The 16,813-nt window shown below is 53.7% G+C and overlaps 4 protein-coding genes across 4 annotated transcripts; 2 read left to right on the top strand and 2 right to left on the bottom strand.

Moving 5' to 3' along the window:
- Window positions 1-1,047: 1,047 nt before the first annotated feature.
- Window positions 1,048-6,789, top strand: COCSUDRAFT_58649 (hypothetical protein; the record flags this gene model as incomplete). The annotated part of the gene is made up of 14 exons (XM_005643844.1): window positions 1,048-1,218; window positions 1,393-1,440; window positions 1,653-1,769; window positions 2,052-2,233; window positions 2,631-2,775; window positions 2,887-2,908; window positions 3,237-3,424; window positions 4,059-4,174; window positions 4,573-4,633; window positions 4,942-5,040; window positions 5,367-5,454; window positions 5,587-5,666; window positions 5,973-6,068; window positions 6,688-6,789. The coding sequence occupies 14 exons, from the start codon at window positions 1,048-1,050 to the stop codon at window positions 6,787-6,789; spliced, it is 1,515 nt and encodes a 504-aa protein (XP_005643901.1).
- Window positions 6,790-7,493: 704 nt separating this feature from the next.
- On the bottom strand, window positions 7,494-8,263 carry COCSUDRAFT_58648 (hypothetical protein; the record flags this gene model as incomplete). Its single annotated transcript, XM_005643843.1, has 3 exons — window positions 7,494-7,565; window positions 7,696-7,838; window positions 8,179-8,263. The coding sequence occupies 3 exons, from the start codon at window positions 8,261-8,263 to the stop codon at window positions 7,494-7,496; spliced, it is 300 nt and encodes a 99-aa protein (XP_005643900.1).
- A 363-nt stretch (window positions 8,264-8,626) lies between these two features.
- Window positions 8,627-9,218, top strand: COCSUDRAFT_34275 (hypothetical protein). Its single transcript, XM_005643842.1, has one exon. It carries the CDS (start codon window positions 8,987-8,989, stop codon window positions 9,161-9,163), a length of 177 nt encoding a protein of 58 aa, XP_005643899.1. The 5' UTR covers window positions 8,627-8,986; the 3' UTR covers window positions 9,164-9,218.
- Window positions 9,219-10,827: 1,609 nt separating this feature from the next.
- Window positions 10,828-16,786, bottom strand: COCSUDRAFT_48920 (hypothetical protein; the record flags this gene model as incomplete). The annotated part of the gene is made up of 15 exons (XM_005643841.1): window positions 16,649-16,786; window positions 16,508-16,568; window positions 16,349-16,419; window positions 16,172-16,258; window positions 15,659-15,785; window positions 15,405-15,502; window positions 14,993-15,121; window positions 14,636-14,752; window positions 14,331-14,448; window positions 13,947-14,075; window positions 13,477-13,697; window positions 12,193-13,009; window positions 11,839-11,953; window positions 11,264-11,494; window positions 10,828-10,930 (listed from the first exon to the last, which is right to left on the bottom strand). The coding sequence occupies exons 1-15, from the start codon at window positions 16,724-16,726 to the stop codon at window positions 10,828-10,830; spliced, it is 2,502 nt and encodes an 833-aa protein (XP_005643898.1). The 5' UTR covers window positions 16,727-16,786.
- Window positions 16,787-16,813: the final 27 nt, after the last annotated feature.

The following is a 16,813-nucleotide window of genomic DNA, read 5'->3' as shown; positions in this document are numbered from 1 at the left end:
TTGCGCCGGAGGACATCCTCATAAGATAGAAGCTGATGGGGTCTCCACTGCATGTGCACTGGCAGCTGGCCCTCTTGGCTACCCAGGTCAGACTCCACAGGATCACCTGCTTCATGATCACTAGATCCAGGGCTGATATCCTCAGGTCTGTGAGGAAAAGCAGCATCCCTCTGTGTCCGCTGTCTCACTCTTCTCTGAGGACCAGAACACGCTGCACTGCGTGCTGCTTCTTCCTATGTCAGGGGCCGAGGTCTAGCCACCAACCTGATGGCTCCACTTGTTCGATATAAATTCTGCATACAGCCCGGGAACAGCAAGATCTGCTAACGAATAAAAATAAATTACATAAATGGATCCTGAGTTCGACCTAAGTCATCTACGCTTGACGTGCTTAGCTTCGAGCATTGGCATGGGGGTTCCGAAAGAAAGAGTTCGAGCGGCTGCAAAGCAGGGAAAAGCTTCGAGGGCTATCTCTGCCAACATTCACAGTAAAGTTGATCGTTGTGGTGCTTAATCTTTCGTTCAGGCAGCAAAAGTCATCCTGAGGGTTACAAGGGGTTTGGGAGAATCTACAAGGTTAAGTAGATAATGGATATACAAGGGTTTGTAGATAGGTTTGTACGCCTGTACGCCTAGCTGTCGTGACTCGCCGAAGGTTGCAAACCCCAATCCCAGACTGAACATTCTTCGGTGAATAAGGCACTCAAATTGTACCCCAGTGACTTCTTTGAGGGTGTTAGTTTCAGCGATCGGCGCTCCACCGCGCCCAGACCGTTTATCGGCGAGACTGCTGCACTCCTTCAAGGTGCGTGCAAGCCACTGCGAAGCGAAGGTATGTATTTGATACTTAGAAGTGCCTTTTGTAACATACACACTTTTATTTTACCGCTAAGGGGCACCTTTAGCACCGAGGATGTCGAGGACAGTACTTCTCACAAGTCTTTGTTGCAGTAATGCTCCGCACTCTAGATGAGTGCATCCTGCAATGAGGTTTTCAAACCCTGAAATACTACTTCTACCGCCACAGGATATTACAGCTTGCCGTCCATGGCGAGGAAGGTATCAAAGAAAAAGCGTGATGCCGCAAAGAGGGCTGCGTCAGAGAACAAGAGGCAAAACTCCCCACCTGCACCAGCGCAGGAGTGTGCCATGGATAAGGATCACCAGGATGCTGGATGCGATGAATTCAATGCTCTTGCCCTGTACGAAGAAACCAAGGTGATGCCCTACGAGAAGGCACACACCCTGCACTGGTGTAGTCTTGTCCGCCCACTGCGTGTTCCGGTTGTGAGTGGGGCAACATAGCTGACTTATGCCCAGACAGCCAATAGCTCACTTGAGCCCGCATGTCTTCATCACATGTCCTCCCCAAAAGTGTTCATTCTGGTGCAGGAACTCACAGAGTACGCCAGCCAATACTTTGCACGCGCAGACTTTCGGGTACGCTAGAGACCCGCTGCTGTCCATTTGCCACATTCATCAAGCTGCATTTTTGAGAGTCCAAGCCACCATCACTCCAACACCTTTCGATCTTGCACGCTGCAGGCTTGTCTTCATACCTGTTGTCACAGTCTACCTTGCAGAATTTTTGCTGCCCCGCTGCATGATTGTGTTAGCGGTACATAACGGTGCTGCCATGCGATGTTGTGTAGGGAATTTCGGATGAGCTGAGGATCCAGGGAAATGAGAAATACACCTCCCTGCATGACGGCCTCGCGCCAACCATCTATGCCAGCCGCCTACAGGCATCCGTCGAGCTCTATCAAAAAGTGCGTATGCCCCTGCCTCCTACCCAAACTCGATGAAGACTGTGTGCTCCCAACTGCAAGAAGGCGTTGACTATGTTGATGGGTGTCCATGATCATTCCTTGTGCAAGCAGCATCCATCATGTACTGATGCGATTGGCCCATGAAAGGACCTCTTCTGAGTGAACCCAGCAATATTGATGGAGCAGTCCTCAATGATCTGTCCAGGAGCCTCCAGGCTGGAGTAGGATCAGATTAGGATGTCGCCAAAGGCAAGCAAAGCTGATGAAGTGTTTGTCGTGCAGGCGGTGTCAACAGCCAGCACAGCGGACCAACTGGCGAGCGCATCAAAGAATCTGGGCTTTGCGCACCGCAAGCATGCGTCCATGGAGAGGGACTTTGAGCCGCGCATGCGCAACCTCTGCACTGCTGTGCGCCACCTCGGCAACGCATTTGTCTTTGGGGCGGCCTGCAAGCCTGCGGCCTGGTGCGCACAAACTCAGCTGCTAATTCCCTTGGAGATCCCTGTGCCACGATGGCTCTCGCCTGCTCATCTGCTCGCAGTTATTTGGTGTCTTAGGCCATTGGTGTTGACCTTCACGTGGAGACTTGCATCCTGCAGCTCCCGTACCCAAGATGCAGCGCTTACAGGACTGCATGCATCATGTAGATAGAGGTATTTGAACCAGAGTGGAACGGCAGTGCTCAGCAACAATGTTCAGCTTGTTGCGGACATGTCTCTGGCGCTTGCATTTCCTGAGAGGGCTGAGACAAGAGCCTTCCAGCAATTGTCGCCCGGGCTATTTCCATTGCTTGCAGCAGTTATCTTTAGCCAAAGATGTCAAGTAGGTCGGTCACTCAGGGTGCTTACTGCATGCCTGCAGGCGTGTGTCAGTTGGGGAGGATGCGGTCGGCTGCATCGATGCTTTGAAGGATGCGCTGGGCACCTGCAGCATCAAGCAGCCACTGCGCTGGCTGGAGAAGATGAACGCGGCTGTGCCAGACGCTTGGTCCACGCTCAAGGCTGACGTCAGCCTCTTCAGGCAGATGACATCGTCAAGGAGGCCCTGCTGGGTGCGCTGCGCTGTTGCTCTGATCCCAGCACATTGGATCTGCATTGCTGCAACTTATTGCTTGCAGAAGAAGCCAAAAATCGTCCTTGGTAGCGTTTCCCTAAAGTGTTGCACACACAAGATAGTGCTCAAGTGCCGAACATTGTGCCTCCATAGTGCATGGAAGAGTTTTAAAACCAGGTCTCATGAGCAGCTGGCCATGTGAATCAGCCTGTCGAGAATTTATTGTCCAGGAGGTCATTGATTGTTTTCCGCCCTCATACCTATTTTCAAAATTACTGACATTGGAAATCCTCTCATAAGTCTCCAACATTCTCTAATTCAACAACGCCTTGGAGCTGATCTTCCGGACAGGTCTGCATCACATAGCCAAATCTCCCGTCAATTGAGTTTTCAAAAGTTGCCCTTGCTGCGCAGCGATGAGCGGGGAGGAGCTGGGGGCGGCGGACCACATGCTGTGCAAGCACCTGATGGAGGATGCATCGCGGCCTATAGAGGACGCGGCGCGCTTCAGTCGTGTGGCCCGCTGGTGCAAGGGCATGTCCGACGCCGAGGTCTTGCGGGATGATATGCTCAGGAACGTCTGCATCTGCTCTGCCATTGAGGTGCGCAGTCTGTACATATCTACAACGCATAGGCAAATGCAATATGCTCCATCAGAGTTTGAATGTTTTGTTGATATGCTGAGACATCCCGGTCCAGTAGAAAGTGCAGCAGTTTGTGGCCCGCATACGGTGCCAGCAAAGAGTCAACAGTCTATGGCTGTCGATTCCCATTGGTCTGTCAGGGCAAGTCTCCTGCAGCGGCACCTCTAAGGGATTTTCTCCCTGTATTCTGCAGGAAGGTGTCCCTAACATGCTGAGTGGGTATGCCACTCTTGGAATGTTGCAAAGGCCAGATCATCACATACCCCACATTGTCCCCTCTGGTGTCCAAAGGAACGCAAGACAAGAAGTTGTACATCACTCCTTTGACTATCTCAACAAACTTACCCGTCCTGAATATTATTGAAGAACTCCTTGAGCTTGTAAAGTGTGTTTGCGAGCACTTCCTGCCCTGGGTAACCTTGAAGCCGAGCCTGACCTGCTCACAAGCAACAACTTGGGTTGCCTCTCGATAGAGATGAAGAAGGTTCCCTCTCCATGCTCATCATCAAACTCTCAGCAGGCTGAGCAGAACTAGTGCCGTGCAGAAGGGTAATATAACAACTATATAGAGAGGCGTACTCATGTGGTGCAGGAGATGAAGCGTGCAGATGCGTTCTTGGACCGCGCGCTGTACAGTGCCGAGGACATCGACATGGACGCCATCTTCCTGGCCATCGATGCCTACCGCAATGCCATCCTGCTCACGCGGTGCGGCCTGCCATCCACATTACTGAGATGAGTAAAATTCTCAATGAAGATATTGCGATAGGTGCGATAGGTACTCGCCGCATGCGAGGTGAGTTCGCCGATGCACGTGCCCCGTATCGTGCCTCCCTTTCCAAATTTGGAGAAGCCTGATGGCCTTAATAGAGGGGTCCTGAGGCCTTCCTCTCCAATGATGAGCGCAATCAGCTACCCGGCTGAAACCACACATTTCCATTCATTCAATCAGTCAGTCAATCAGTGAGTTACGAGGGAGTCAGTCAGTCATCTAATCAGTCTATTGTGCTAGCCTTGCCATGTGCATGCGACTGCCGTGCCTGCTCCTCTCAAAGAATGTCCTGCCCAGCAGTTGCAAGGCGTGACTGCCATGATGTGTGGCGCAGGGGTAATGACCTGAAAGCAGAGTGCCGCGCGTTCTCACGCCTGGGCCGAGTGTACGGAAAGGTGAGCCCTGCAGACCCAGCCTCCCACCTGTGGCGCAGCCACTCAAGCGGCACTCCTGCCTAGATACATCTCTTTGATGGATCACATGCTTGCATGGCTGCCACACCATGCCAAATAGGGGCATTCCAGCAGCATTAAGCCCTCTGGGTCGCACGTTGCCCTGCAGATTGTGATGCAAATTTTGGAAGCGCTCCTGTCGGGACAGATCTGTTGACAAATCCCATGCATGCACTTGCGTCAGAAAATATCAAATGCGGTGCGGTCAAGCGCCCCCTGCTGAGCTTTTTAAAGTGCGTGGTGGGGTGCAGATCATGAATGATCGGCAGCGCGCAGCAGACTGCAACAAGCGCTGCATCGTTCTGGCCAGCACCATCTACCCCATCCCCTATGGCGCAGACTGGTACAGGGTGCGTATTGCCATTTTCTAATATCACAGCAGTCACCCAAGCTCTGGCCATTTCAGATTGGAGTCACAGCCTACTCCATGCAAGACACCTGGCACAACATGTTGCTGGAGGCGCTCAAGTCGTCGCCTGTAACCCCTTTCTCAGGGTTATCATCGGCTTTTCCGGTGCGATAGCAAGTTCACTTTTCGTCCATGATCAAGCCCTGGCATCATTTTGCGGTGATCCTGGATACTGCGCGGCTGAGCCGATGGTGCCACTGGCCAAGTCTGCATTGCGGCACTCTTGACACAACTGACATGAGTGGCTGGGGCCTGTCTTGGCGGCAGGAAGCTACAGCGGAGCTACAGGCGGAGCAGAAGCGGACGGCGCTGGAAGAGGAGCAGAAGCTGGCGCAGGAACGCGGACCCATCCTCGGTGCGCCAACCCTTGTAATTCAATTTCAGGGGTAGTAAATCAGGGTCTCTGCCAAGCTCAGATGCAGTCCACGTCCTCCTGAGCGCTGGTCGTGCCTGAGGAATTAAGCGGAGAGGGTGGTTGTGCTCACAGAGACGCTGAAGGAGGAGCTGCGTGCGCTGAAGAAGGCGCACTCAGAGGGCGCGCACAAGCTAGTAGATCTCATCTACAAGGTGAGCACCCCCTGCTGAGCTGCGCTGAGCTCTCTTGACACTGCCTGGGACTGTGCCTCCTGAGTGTATCAATCTGCTTAATGTCAACACGCATGGAATTTCGCCAGCGCTGTTTCTTAATCTCCCTGAGCTCTAATGCCTGTCACTATAGTCCAGTCCCTCTGCATCCTGTCTCTGGCACGGATCGCCCACAGGTGGTAGATATGTGTGGGAGAAGTGCTTTGCGGGGGCTTTTCCAGCATAGTAAATGGGTCGTGGTCAACTGCGGTGTACTTTTCAGTGCTGAAGCTTGTGATGCCTGTACAGGAGCACCCTCCCAAGAAGGAAAAGGCCGTGAAGCCGGATGTCAATGGGGAAAATATGAAGAAGGGCCTGCAGACAGCTATCCTCCACTACCACCCGGTGTGCCACCTTCAAAACAATTTCACAAAGCCCTGGGATTTTGTGACGTTTAGCAGCATGACGGTGTCTTTCTTTTGATTGCCGCTCTCAGCAGGCACTCAGGGAATATGTCAAGAGTATGATCTCGCCATCCTGCCTTTGCATTCCCAGTACTTGTGCGAATACTTTCTTAGGCATGCACAGACCGCAGGCACATGAGGGTACATCAAAAGCAGGAGAAATTTGAGACCTTTCCTTGGATGTAGGGTGTTATTGGTAGTGTGTGTGTCAACCAGGATAAGAACTCGGAGACCATCTTTGGGAAGAGGTGGTGCTACCTGTGCAAAGAGATCACAAAATTACTGAACGACAAATACCAATATTTCGCATGCTGACGTGAGGCTTTCAGGTCAATCAGCAGCCGCTGAGAAATGTTCTGATTGGTTTTGCAGAGGGGTTTCGGCTCTGAATTGATAAGCAGCTGGTACAGCATGAACGCAATGGTTGTTCTCTTCGTTTAATCTTAAGTGGCTTAGTTGAACGTGATACACCCTGTGAGACCTCTTCCAGCACTCCGAGTTGGATTGCTCAAGTTGGATTGCAAAGCAGGAATCTTTATCTGGGCTGCTTGGCTGCGCAGGATAAGAATGCTGAGAGCATCTTTGGTAAGAGGTGGTGCTACCTGTGTGAGGAGATCACAAAGCTGCTCAACGATAAGTACGAGCACACCAAGGGCTGCTGAGACATGAATCATCCCACGGCCAAGCTGCAACGTCCTCAGAACAAGGTTTTCCCTTTGCCAGGGTGACAAGGCATCAATTGGGGCCGTTCAGATTGTTTATTATCCACCAGGATACTCCTGTCGTTTGCTGGCATCCCGATTTCAAGCCCTGGCGCGTCACAGCGAGTCAGGCCGCCCAACTCGGCGTTTCAGGGTTTTTTGAAAACAAGACGTCCCAATCTGCTCAGGAGCAGTGTGAATTAAATTTGATTGGAGCAGCATTGAGGCTGCATTCCTGCTTTGCTCACTGGATGGCTTTGCTATCACTTCTTTTTTAAATATGAGCAATATGATGGGGGCTGTTGAGAGCATCTATATTGTCTGTACCTGCCTAGGGGAGTGTTTGAAAATGCTCATGCTCTGACGGCCCATTTATCTTCGGCCTTGAAACCTTGTACTTCTCAGAGCTGTGCCAGTACATTACATGCCATACTCCTTAAAGATTGCAAGGACTTGAAGTGAAGAGCGAGAGCTCGATGTTTTGTTGTGGGCATTCAATTTAAGTGTGATGAGCGTGAGGCTCCAAATGGCGGATGCAGACTTTGAGAGTCAATATGCCAGTCTAGAAGTTCGTCAGCAAGAGCAACATCAAGTTTGAAATTGGAGTTTCGATTGCAGCTTGTTGTAAAGTGATCTTCTCAGATCTCTTGCTCTTCTGCATAAATTTACTCTGTAGCTGCAAGCATGTGTATGTCCCTTAATTGCTGCATGAAAAGCTGACACTGCGCTATGCGGCCCTGCAATGCGCAGATTGCATTGTCCTTCTTGGAACAAGTACACAACAGCAAGTTGCGTGGTGGCTGTTCTGAACGTCAGTATGTGCTCAACATCTTCGTTCCTACACTGAAGTTTGCTCGAAGAGCGCACCATTGATTTTGTGGCGGAGGCTGAGCCTGTGCGCGGCATGTCTGCGAGGGTGGCCGACGACGGCCGCGGCGGTGTGGCCTTGCCCGGAGGCGACTTCCTTACTCCGGCAGAGCCCCAGCTGTCGCCATTCTCCCAGGCTGCTTCTGCGCAGCTGGAAGGAATGCCAGATCATACTGCGGACCGGACAGCACAAAAATGCTGACCGTGTTGTGCAAAGAGCAGAACCCAATATATTGATGGCGCGCAATAGACATCAACCATCACTGCCTGAGCTCAAGAAGTTCCGGCTCATTACCCACACTCCTTCCCACTCAACTTTCGTTCCTGGTGTCAGCTATTGGGAGGTTCATGACAACCAAAAAAGTGCAGCTTCCTACTTAACTTCCATTCCTGGTGTCGACTATTGGGAGGCTCATGACGTAAAAGAAAGTGCAGCTAAGATGCAGATGCGCACCATCCCAAAGCCAGAAAAGCCGCCCGCACCGCCGTGGGACCCCCCGCTGCGGTTGTTGTACCAATATAGAACTCTGCGCTTCTGCTCCTCAACCCAGGCACCAGTACTTATCATTCCCCAACTCCTGGTCATTTCTCGCCTTGCAGCACAGCAGCTGCCGGGTTGTGACAGGGACCCAAGACCTGGAGTCCACATCAAAGACGTGCATCTGGCTATCGGCCGAATTGCAATATCAGGGCCACTGGCTGGGCCCTAAACTTGTATCTGGCTTCTCAATGCATTTTCACATACCAAATTAATGTCTGTAAGGGCCACTGGCAACCTGTTGGGAACACTGATGCATGATAAGGTCCAAGGCTGCGAGGGTGCATGCATGGGAGCAATTTCGCCTCAGTAAGGTATGGATATGGGGTAGATGCATATGTACATGCATATGATGAACATGGTGCCAGCAAGTGAGTTGCATGGCGCTCACGTGATCATCCTTATTATTACAGCTACCCTCGCGCATACTTTGAATGCATGCATGCAAGTAAAACGAAAGCGGACGTAAAACATCAACGCCGCATTTTGGCCAAGCTGTAGCGCAAGCAGTCAGCCACCACTGAGGGGTGTTTGAGCTGCAACATGCTGCCGCCTGCCAAGCCAATGAAGGAATCCCAAAATTGCGTCAGTCCAAACCCAGAGGGCCAGCAAATGCCAGCCCACAAAAGGTGGAATGAAAGAAATCTAAGAGCATCCATAGATAATGTACACTCATACCCAGAGCCACCCGCCCCAGCAAGCACACTCTGCAACTGTGGTGCGGTGCCCTAATACCTATCAGCAAATCTACATATGATCACCCGGTCAAACAAGATTGCCTACATAAACCAAAAAGAAGAAGAGAACACCCTCCCCCCGGATGAACTGTCTTGTTCTGTTTCATCACTGACATGCAGGCTATATCTGGGAGAGGCTCCATGCAGCAGCAGAGAACCTCCCAAAGAGAGAATACCAAGGTTGCGAAAATAGCATATGCCACAGCAATCTCTAATCTCAATGCTCCCTGCCAGTCACTTCTTGCAGGACTACGTATAATGTTTTCCCTCTCGTCAATCTGCTCAGGTGTCCACAGAAACCGAGGACGGTGAACGATTTGGTACAGAGAAATGTCAGCTGCACGGAGCCTCCCCCAAACCAAGAACAAAGCACAGCATCGAAAACCAGCAGCCACTGCGGTCACAGCCACGACTAATGCAGCGAACGCACGACAAATGAACTATCCCTGAAGACGCATGATGGGAGCAAGACGTGTACACATGAGAGCTGCAAAATTCCTCTTCTGCCTCAGGGAACAAACTCAATGCCGGCATGGAGTCACAAAACCCGGGTTCTGTACCCCCTTATACACCCCTTTGCCAGGGGCAACGCAAAGATGGTAACCAGCGCAGAGGAGAAACAGAACCAGTGTTGATAGACAGGATCTTGCGCACTCCACAGAGGGCACCAAAGCCTTCCGAAGAAAGCAATGCAGAGCTGAATAGGCTGTCAGCGTCCGACGCTAGTCTTTCCAGTCATCAAAGAAAATCAATGCAGATGCACCAAAAAAGACATCATCAGACTCTCTTCTACCTTCCCTTGTTACTTCCCCCACTTCTTCCCCCTGAGATTGCATATTTTGCGTTCGGCGCCCCTGGCAACGTCTCTGCTCTGACAGCCATCACCCGCCCAACAGGAATACAGAGAACTTGGGTTGTTTCATCAAGTAATCTAGCACATACTGACACAAGCAGCCCTCAGGGGCACTCAATCTCGCATTGTTAGTGGCCGGGGTCCCTTCACAGGAATGGGTTTGCTCAATGGGAAGCATTCCCCCTGGAAACATATTATATTTGGCACTCCCTTAAAAATGATGGAACCATTGAATTCCAGGTGGCTTCCAGGCGGAAGAGCAGCAGCCTGTTCAGAGGACTGCGCTAATAGGACAGTATCAAAATCTCCTTAGTATCAAAATCTCCTAGGAATGTAAGAATGGGTGTTTGTAGCACAGGGACCCTGCCCCCATGCGGGGGCCAGCAAATTGCAGCACAGCAAATCGCCAGTAAATCAGTCACGATTTAATTGTTTCTGCCTGCTTCCAGGACAGACAACAGCAACACTCCCACCTCAACTCCACTCATTTACTCCAACACTTTTGTGGAAGCGGACATACATGACACCAATCTCTATATATCAAGAGTACTCCTGAAGAATAGAAAAGCATGCGCTTAGATCTCCTTGCAGGCTTGGGACACTCGAGGCAACACGTATCTTGTGCTGTCTCTGATACCATAACCCCATGATGGGGCCAAGGCTGGAATGCAACACAGCAAGCAGAGCTGCAGAAGCAGTGCAATAGGCAGAGAAAACGAGAGCCCCTCCCACCCATCGCTGAACTGTCAACCATCGTTGCTGAATCAGTGGGGTTGGTTTCGTCAGTACTGCCTAGTCGGGATCTCAGCACAGTCCTGGCATTGACTTGGCTAGATGCTTTGCTGCTTGTCCCAGCCGATACTGAACTGCAATCATTTTCACGCCTCTGTAGAGGATGCTCATGACTCATAGCCTTGGGAGGCGGGCAGCCGACCTCCGGGGTTGTTATATATTATAGGGACCGGCGGGGAGTTGATGCGCGCATGCATGCCGGGGCTGCCGGATCAGGTGCTGCTGGCGGGGATGCTAGTAGGCATGCGCGCGCTGCCGAGATTGTGGTCTGCCAGATTCATGTCGGAGATGCTCCTCGGCAGCTCCGCGGACAGGCTGCAGCGCACACAAACCTGTTAATGGTCTGCTACTCTTGTGTTCACAAACAGGTCCAAATGCCGTCTCGTACAGGCACACCAGGGGACTACACAGATGTAAATACCTGATTATACTCCACTGGACACTGAATGCACCCGCAAGCAAGCTGTAATGCCCCTGGCCAAGTGCCCTGAAGAAGTGCAGCCCCAACAGCTGACGCTGGCAGCGACTACAAGACTGCAATCTTGCAACCAATCAGCGGTAGTATCGGAATAGCCAGATATCCACGCAGAACAGATGTGATATGACCGAAGGGAGCCAGCAAGGGAAGGCGCAGCATCGCGGCCGCACCTCTCAAAGGAGGTGTTACGGGCCATTGCCAGCGAGGCATGCGCGTGGAAGTGGGGCATGGAGCTGTGGCGCTGGCGCTCATAGAGCTGCAGCTGCTCCAGGAGAGTGGGCATCCTGCGCGCATGGCACGCTCCAGCAGACGCGGCCTGCTGCTGCTGCTGCAGGGTGTGCGGCCAGCCGGGGCCCTCCTCTGGGATGGGCGGCTGCCCAGTCAGACCCATGGCCATGCTCCTGTCAGCAGCGCACAACAAATTAGTCATCGGCACGATATCCTCAAGCCTGCTGCAGATCCCAAACTGCCTAGGACTGCTGAGGCAGAGAATACTTGACTAGGGATGCTGCAACACACCCCACATAGAGCTGGGTGAAAGAGCTCAGCGCTCACATGGAACACTCTGCAATTGAGGAGGCTTGCATGCTAAAAGACGTCCAAGGCCCATTGCCTGCCTGGTTGCTGAGCAAGAAAAGGTCACCGGGGATTCGTGGCATGCCAGCCTGATCATCAAATGCCCAACACTCATTCCCCTACATGGCGATGCAGGAAGGGGGAGAGCTTCCGGCGGTGGGAAACACACATGGGGCTGGTCTCGTAAGTGGTGGTGTGGGAGGCCGGGGAGCTGGCATAGAGGGAGCTGTGCATGGATGGCGGCTGCTCGCGCGGTGACATCATCCCATGCTGCGGCGCGACGCCTGCACGCCAGACACCGAGAGATCCCCTCAGCTGAAGGGCCGGAATTGAAGAAAAGTCAAAAGAGAGAGACAATGAGCACTATTCACGTCCACTGAAGCTGTCTTGTTAAGTCTGAAGATGACGCGCCCCGCATGGAATGCTCATCTCAAGGTGATTAGGAATTTCTGGCATGCACGATCAGGAGTAAAGATCTGCGCCTGCCTTCAGGACCCCAACAATCTTCACAGGGAACACTTACCGGGTGTGGGTGGCCCGCGGGACGGCGTGGAGCTGCCACTGCCAACGTACTGCTCCTCACCAGCCCTGGCGCCCTCCTCAGGGTGGAGCAGGGAAGCTGCCAAGCCCCTCTCCGCCGGCGGCCCACCGGCGTTGTTCCCCTGGTACCCCCCGCGGGGCTGGGGGTCTCCCCCCTCAGTCATGGGGGCGCCCCCCCAGCCCCCGTTGTTGATCGCATCCTCCATGTGTGCCTGCTGCTGCTGCTGCTGCACGTCCGAGAGGCGGCCAAGGCTGTCTGCCGAGCTGAACGAGTGCCGGGCCGGGCTGTAACGCGGCTGGCCAATGTGGTTTTGCATGGGGCCGATGTGTCCGGAGGCTTGCGGCAGAGGCTGCCCAAAACTGCCCAGGCCGCTGGAGGCCTGCCCGAGGCTGCTGAGCGGGCCGGAGCCCTCGCTGATAAAGTGCCCGAAGCTGCCCAGCCCGGACAAAGCAAAGTGCCCGCTGCCCTGCGTGCTCATATCCGACGCCTGCCTTGTCAGCTGACCCGAGTGCTGCCCGCCCAGCTGCTCCAGATACCTCCGCACCTCCTGGCTCTGCCCGTTGATCTGGGCGCTGCCGTAGCCGCTCGGTGCACGCTGGAAGTTGCCAAGGGAGTCCTGGCTCTGAAGCACGCTGGCGCTGAGTGCGGCCTGGTCTGCGGGGGCGAGCCCAATCAGCTGCTCCATGCCCGGCGGCTGCCGCGCGCCTGCCATGAAGCCATCGATCACCCCTGGGCCCTGGTTGAAGGCATTTGCGAGGGCCGTAGCCTCTTGCTGCGGCTGCGCGCTGGACTCAATGCCCTGTGAAACGGAAAAAATGCAACGCCCGTCAGATCAGCGTCCCTCTCATACCAACTCCATAGGCGGTCTAAAATATTGCTGATAGTGAAAAGTCAGGTGTCATATAATATGCATGGCAAAGGGTAAAACGAGAGCCCTTCGGACATATCCTGTGTGCTACCTGACTTCCCAGCTTCTGCAAGATTACCGGCACAATCATACATTTTGTACAGCTATCTATTCTCTACCTCAATCTTGAGTTTAAACATGGCAGGCTTGGCGTTACACTAGGCAATTCAGCAAGACATCGCACAGCGGCCAAAACGATACCTGCCAAAGCTGGTGCTCAGATGACCTGTCACCCTCTGTACAAAACAACAAACACTTCTGCAACTTCAAGGGCGTCATAGGGGAGCGGGAAGAGAAAACTCACCGGGCTGCAGACAATAAACACACAATAGAGTAAGGTGAGTAACAGTAAAACTCACCGGGCTGCCCTCGGGAATGGAGGTCTGCTCGCCAAACTGCTTGGGGAAGCCGGCGCTGTTCCCTCCGTGGCGGCCGGCTCCGCCCATCGCCGCCGCGTGCGCCAGCATGCCCATGTCGACCGAGCGCCTGTACGCCGCGGTATTCCTGCCCTGGGGCTGGCCTCCCGGGGCGTTCACTCTCTGCGCCGCCGCCAGCGCCGCCAGAATCCTCGGGTCCAGGCCTGTGCAGCGCGATTTCAATTTCAACACGACCCGTCTGATTACACAGCATGATGTGCTCAATTCAATACATCGAGACACACCAGCTGAGCTGATTTCTGCTTGTTTCAACCTGGTATCAGTGTCATGGTCCCTCCCTGGCCCTGTCTCATGTTTCAATGCGTCACACTTTGCTCCAGAGCCATGAGAAAGAGCAATCGAGGGCATCTGTATTCCGCTGAGGCCGTGTTTTCATGAGTCCGGATGCGCACCGGCGCTGCCGTTGATCTGGGATCTTGCGTTGTCCATGGACATGCGGCGAACGCCAGGCGAGAAGTTGTTGCGCGCGTTCCCTCTGCCGTCCCCGTACCCACCATCGCCATTGTTGGGCAAGCCAACACCTGTTGCCCAAGACACAAGAGAGAATCAGCAATGCCAAAAGACGGGGGGTGTGTAGCTGCAGGCATTTACTGCGTGCACAGAGTGATCTCCTCGAGAGTGAGTTCCAAGCAAGCTGACTGCCTTTCTATGTGGTCTGGCAAAAAGTGCACCTCCTGCCAGCCATCACAAATGAAAGAAATATTATATAATGGGCAATCCACACAGCTTAGAATCCATTCAGGTAATGAGTACATTTTGTGTTTGAAAGGGCGCACCGCTGTGGCTCAAGTAGGAGTCTTGGCGGCCCAGGTCTGAGCCCATGCCGGCGTCAGATGACATGCTGTTGCGCCGCACCGCCTCAAACGAGCTCCGCTGCAGCATCTCACGCTCCGCCTGCCATCCACATCTCACTTCAATAATCTTCACTCTGAGCCAGCTTCCCAGTGCTCAGGTTTCAACGTTCCCCACCAAGATATTATGCTGCCAGAACAATATGTAAGCTTGCTGTCCCCTCTCCCACTTCTCATGTCTGGGCCCTGAACCAATCCATGCTGGAGGTGACACTGGCAACATTCCACACCTGCTGCTGCACAAGTGCCTGGTTGGCGGCCAGCAGGCGACCGAGCTCGATCCTGTCCAGGTTGCTGAGCGCGTCACTGTGCGCGGGCTGCGGCGGCAGCGGGGCAGGTGCCCGCAGCTGCGAGCAACTCACCAAGACAATGTCAGCCCTTGTAATTAGGGAGAAGCAAACATGTACCCAAGAAGCTCACAGGAATGTGAAGTGGCAAGTCTGTGGGATATGCAGGGCCAAAAGCCAAGTTCGCCGCATATAGTGTGGGGCCCAAGATCAAGCAAAATAACGCATTTGCGCCCGCCCACTTCTCTCAAAGGCTCGGGGAGTCTGTGTTGGCAAACAAGCCAGTATGTGTGCGTGTACCTGCAGAGCAGCCAGCAGAGCCTGCAGCTGGTACATGCGGCCGCGCTCCTGAGATTCGCCGTCCACAGCCCAGTTAATCGGCAGCCGCTGCGCAGCTGCGCCGTTGTTCTGCAGCAGCGACTGCAGGATCTGTGCGCACCCCACATCAGCCATGTCAGCCCGGCGCAACGGGGAATCTGTATATTTTTTACTCGTGTTTGCTGCAATTGGGCTGTGCCCCTGCACGTGACTTATCATTAGGCTCTCTGGCCGCTTTTCAGTAGAGCCTGATGCTTGCAGTCATCAAACGCAGAAGAGCTGTGCATTCAGCATTGCAAAGTATGAGCATGGATGATCAACAGCATGTTCATGCTGTGTCTGTAGGTCTGCGCATCAGGAGGGACAACAGTTGTGCAGGAAAAATCAGCCGCACCGCAAGGTTCAGCTGTGGGTTGGCATTGCTTGCAGGAAGTGCCTCTGGCACCGAGTCCAGGCTTGCTGAGGCCAAGATCTGCTGATACGTTTCCGTGCCTGAGCAGCAAAGTGGGGCCTCAGTTCTGGGCAGCTGCCCTTGAATAACACAAGGGTGAGCCCTTTGCAAACGCGCTGCTTCGTCTCATGGCATTCAGATGGTACAGCAACTATGCATAGCCCGAGATAACAGTTGCAGTGGCATAAGGGGCATACTTGCGAGGGCCTCCGCTTGCAGCTGCGCTGCAAGCAAGGCAGGATCGTCCTCGGGCTTCCGCAGCTCCGATTCCTGGTGGGCGAAGAAGCACACGCGGCGCTTGCACGCAACGCCATCCGTGCAGCACTGCAACTCAGCAGGCAAGTCGTAAGCCCTGGTTCGTTTAGTTGTTGAAGGCCAGTCAGGACTTATCATGCGATTGAAGTTTTCCCGGGGGTTCGCTCTATGATGTTTTCTGCGCGATTCCGCCGCGGGCAGAGCTGCTAGACGTACATTGAAAGCTTTCAAGCTAGACTAGGGTCGGTGGGCTGGCCGTCCCGGGCTCCCCAACCTGATCCTTGCTCACGGTGTCCACAGAGAACCCACAGGACGGCCACCCCCCGTGCTTGTGCTCGCCATCCAGATGCCCTTCAGCCTTGCGGATCCAAAGATTGAGAAAGTGGCATTGGCGCCGCGCGTTTTGGACCAGACAACAAACATCGCAACCGATCGGAAGCTGAGTCAAGGCACACCTGCGTGCGGTAGCGAGAGGGGTGCAGCCAGCTCTCGAACACGCCGTGCGCAAATGGGCATTTGTCCCCTCGACGGCAGCTGGCATTCTGCGTACGACAGCCCAGCTGTCAGGTACAAACTGGGGGCGCCCACGGCCGGGTTTCACCGTATAGTGGGGAAACGCACTACTTTCTCACCTTTCGGTAGTCTGGGCAGGCCGCTCCCGTGTAGGCAAACCGCCTGGGGTCTCTCCGCTTTGCTTTCTCGCCTGCGGGCCGGGATGTAAGGTGTCAGCACTTAAAACTCCATTTTTCATGAAGTGCACTTTATGGGCAACCAGCAAGAGCAGCGCTCGCCTGAGTGGCTGAAGGGGCACTGTGTCCAGTCATGGGGCCTGCTGCGTGAACACCTCTTGACCTGCACATGTCCACAGGTGAGCTTCAGTCCCCAGGCCACAACAAAACACACACAGGTGTACCGTCGGATTTGCAACTCACTTTGTATGAAAAAATTCGGAACGTGTTGGACTGGTGATCTTCGCTGTCGTCCAAACTGTTTGACTTTACTTCATCCATTTGAACAGGCCAAAGGGCCAGGAGACTCCAAAGATGTTATGGCATTGTGAGGGAGCGCTTCGACGTTGGGGAGATCCATGAGATCTG

Source organism: Coccomyxa subellipsoidea (assembly GCF_000258705.1).
Source record: "Coccomyxa subellipsoidea C-169, whole genome shotgun sequence".
Taxonomy (NCBI): Eukaryota; Viridiplantae; Chlorophyta; class Trebouxiophyceae; family Coccomyxaceae; genus Coccomyxa; species Coccomyxa subellipsoidea.
The sequence above is the reverse complement of the archived record's forward strand: the minus strand, read 5'-3'. Positions and strand labels throughout refer to the sequence as shown.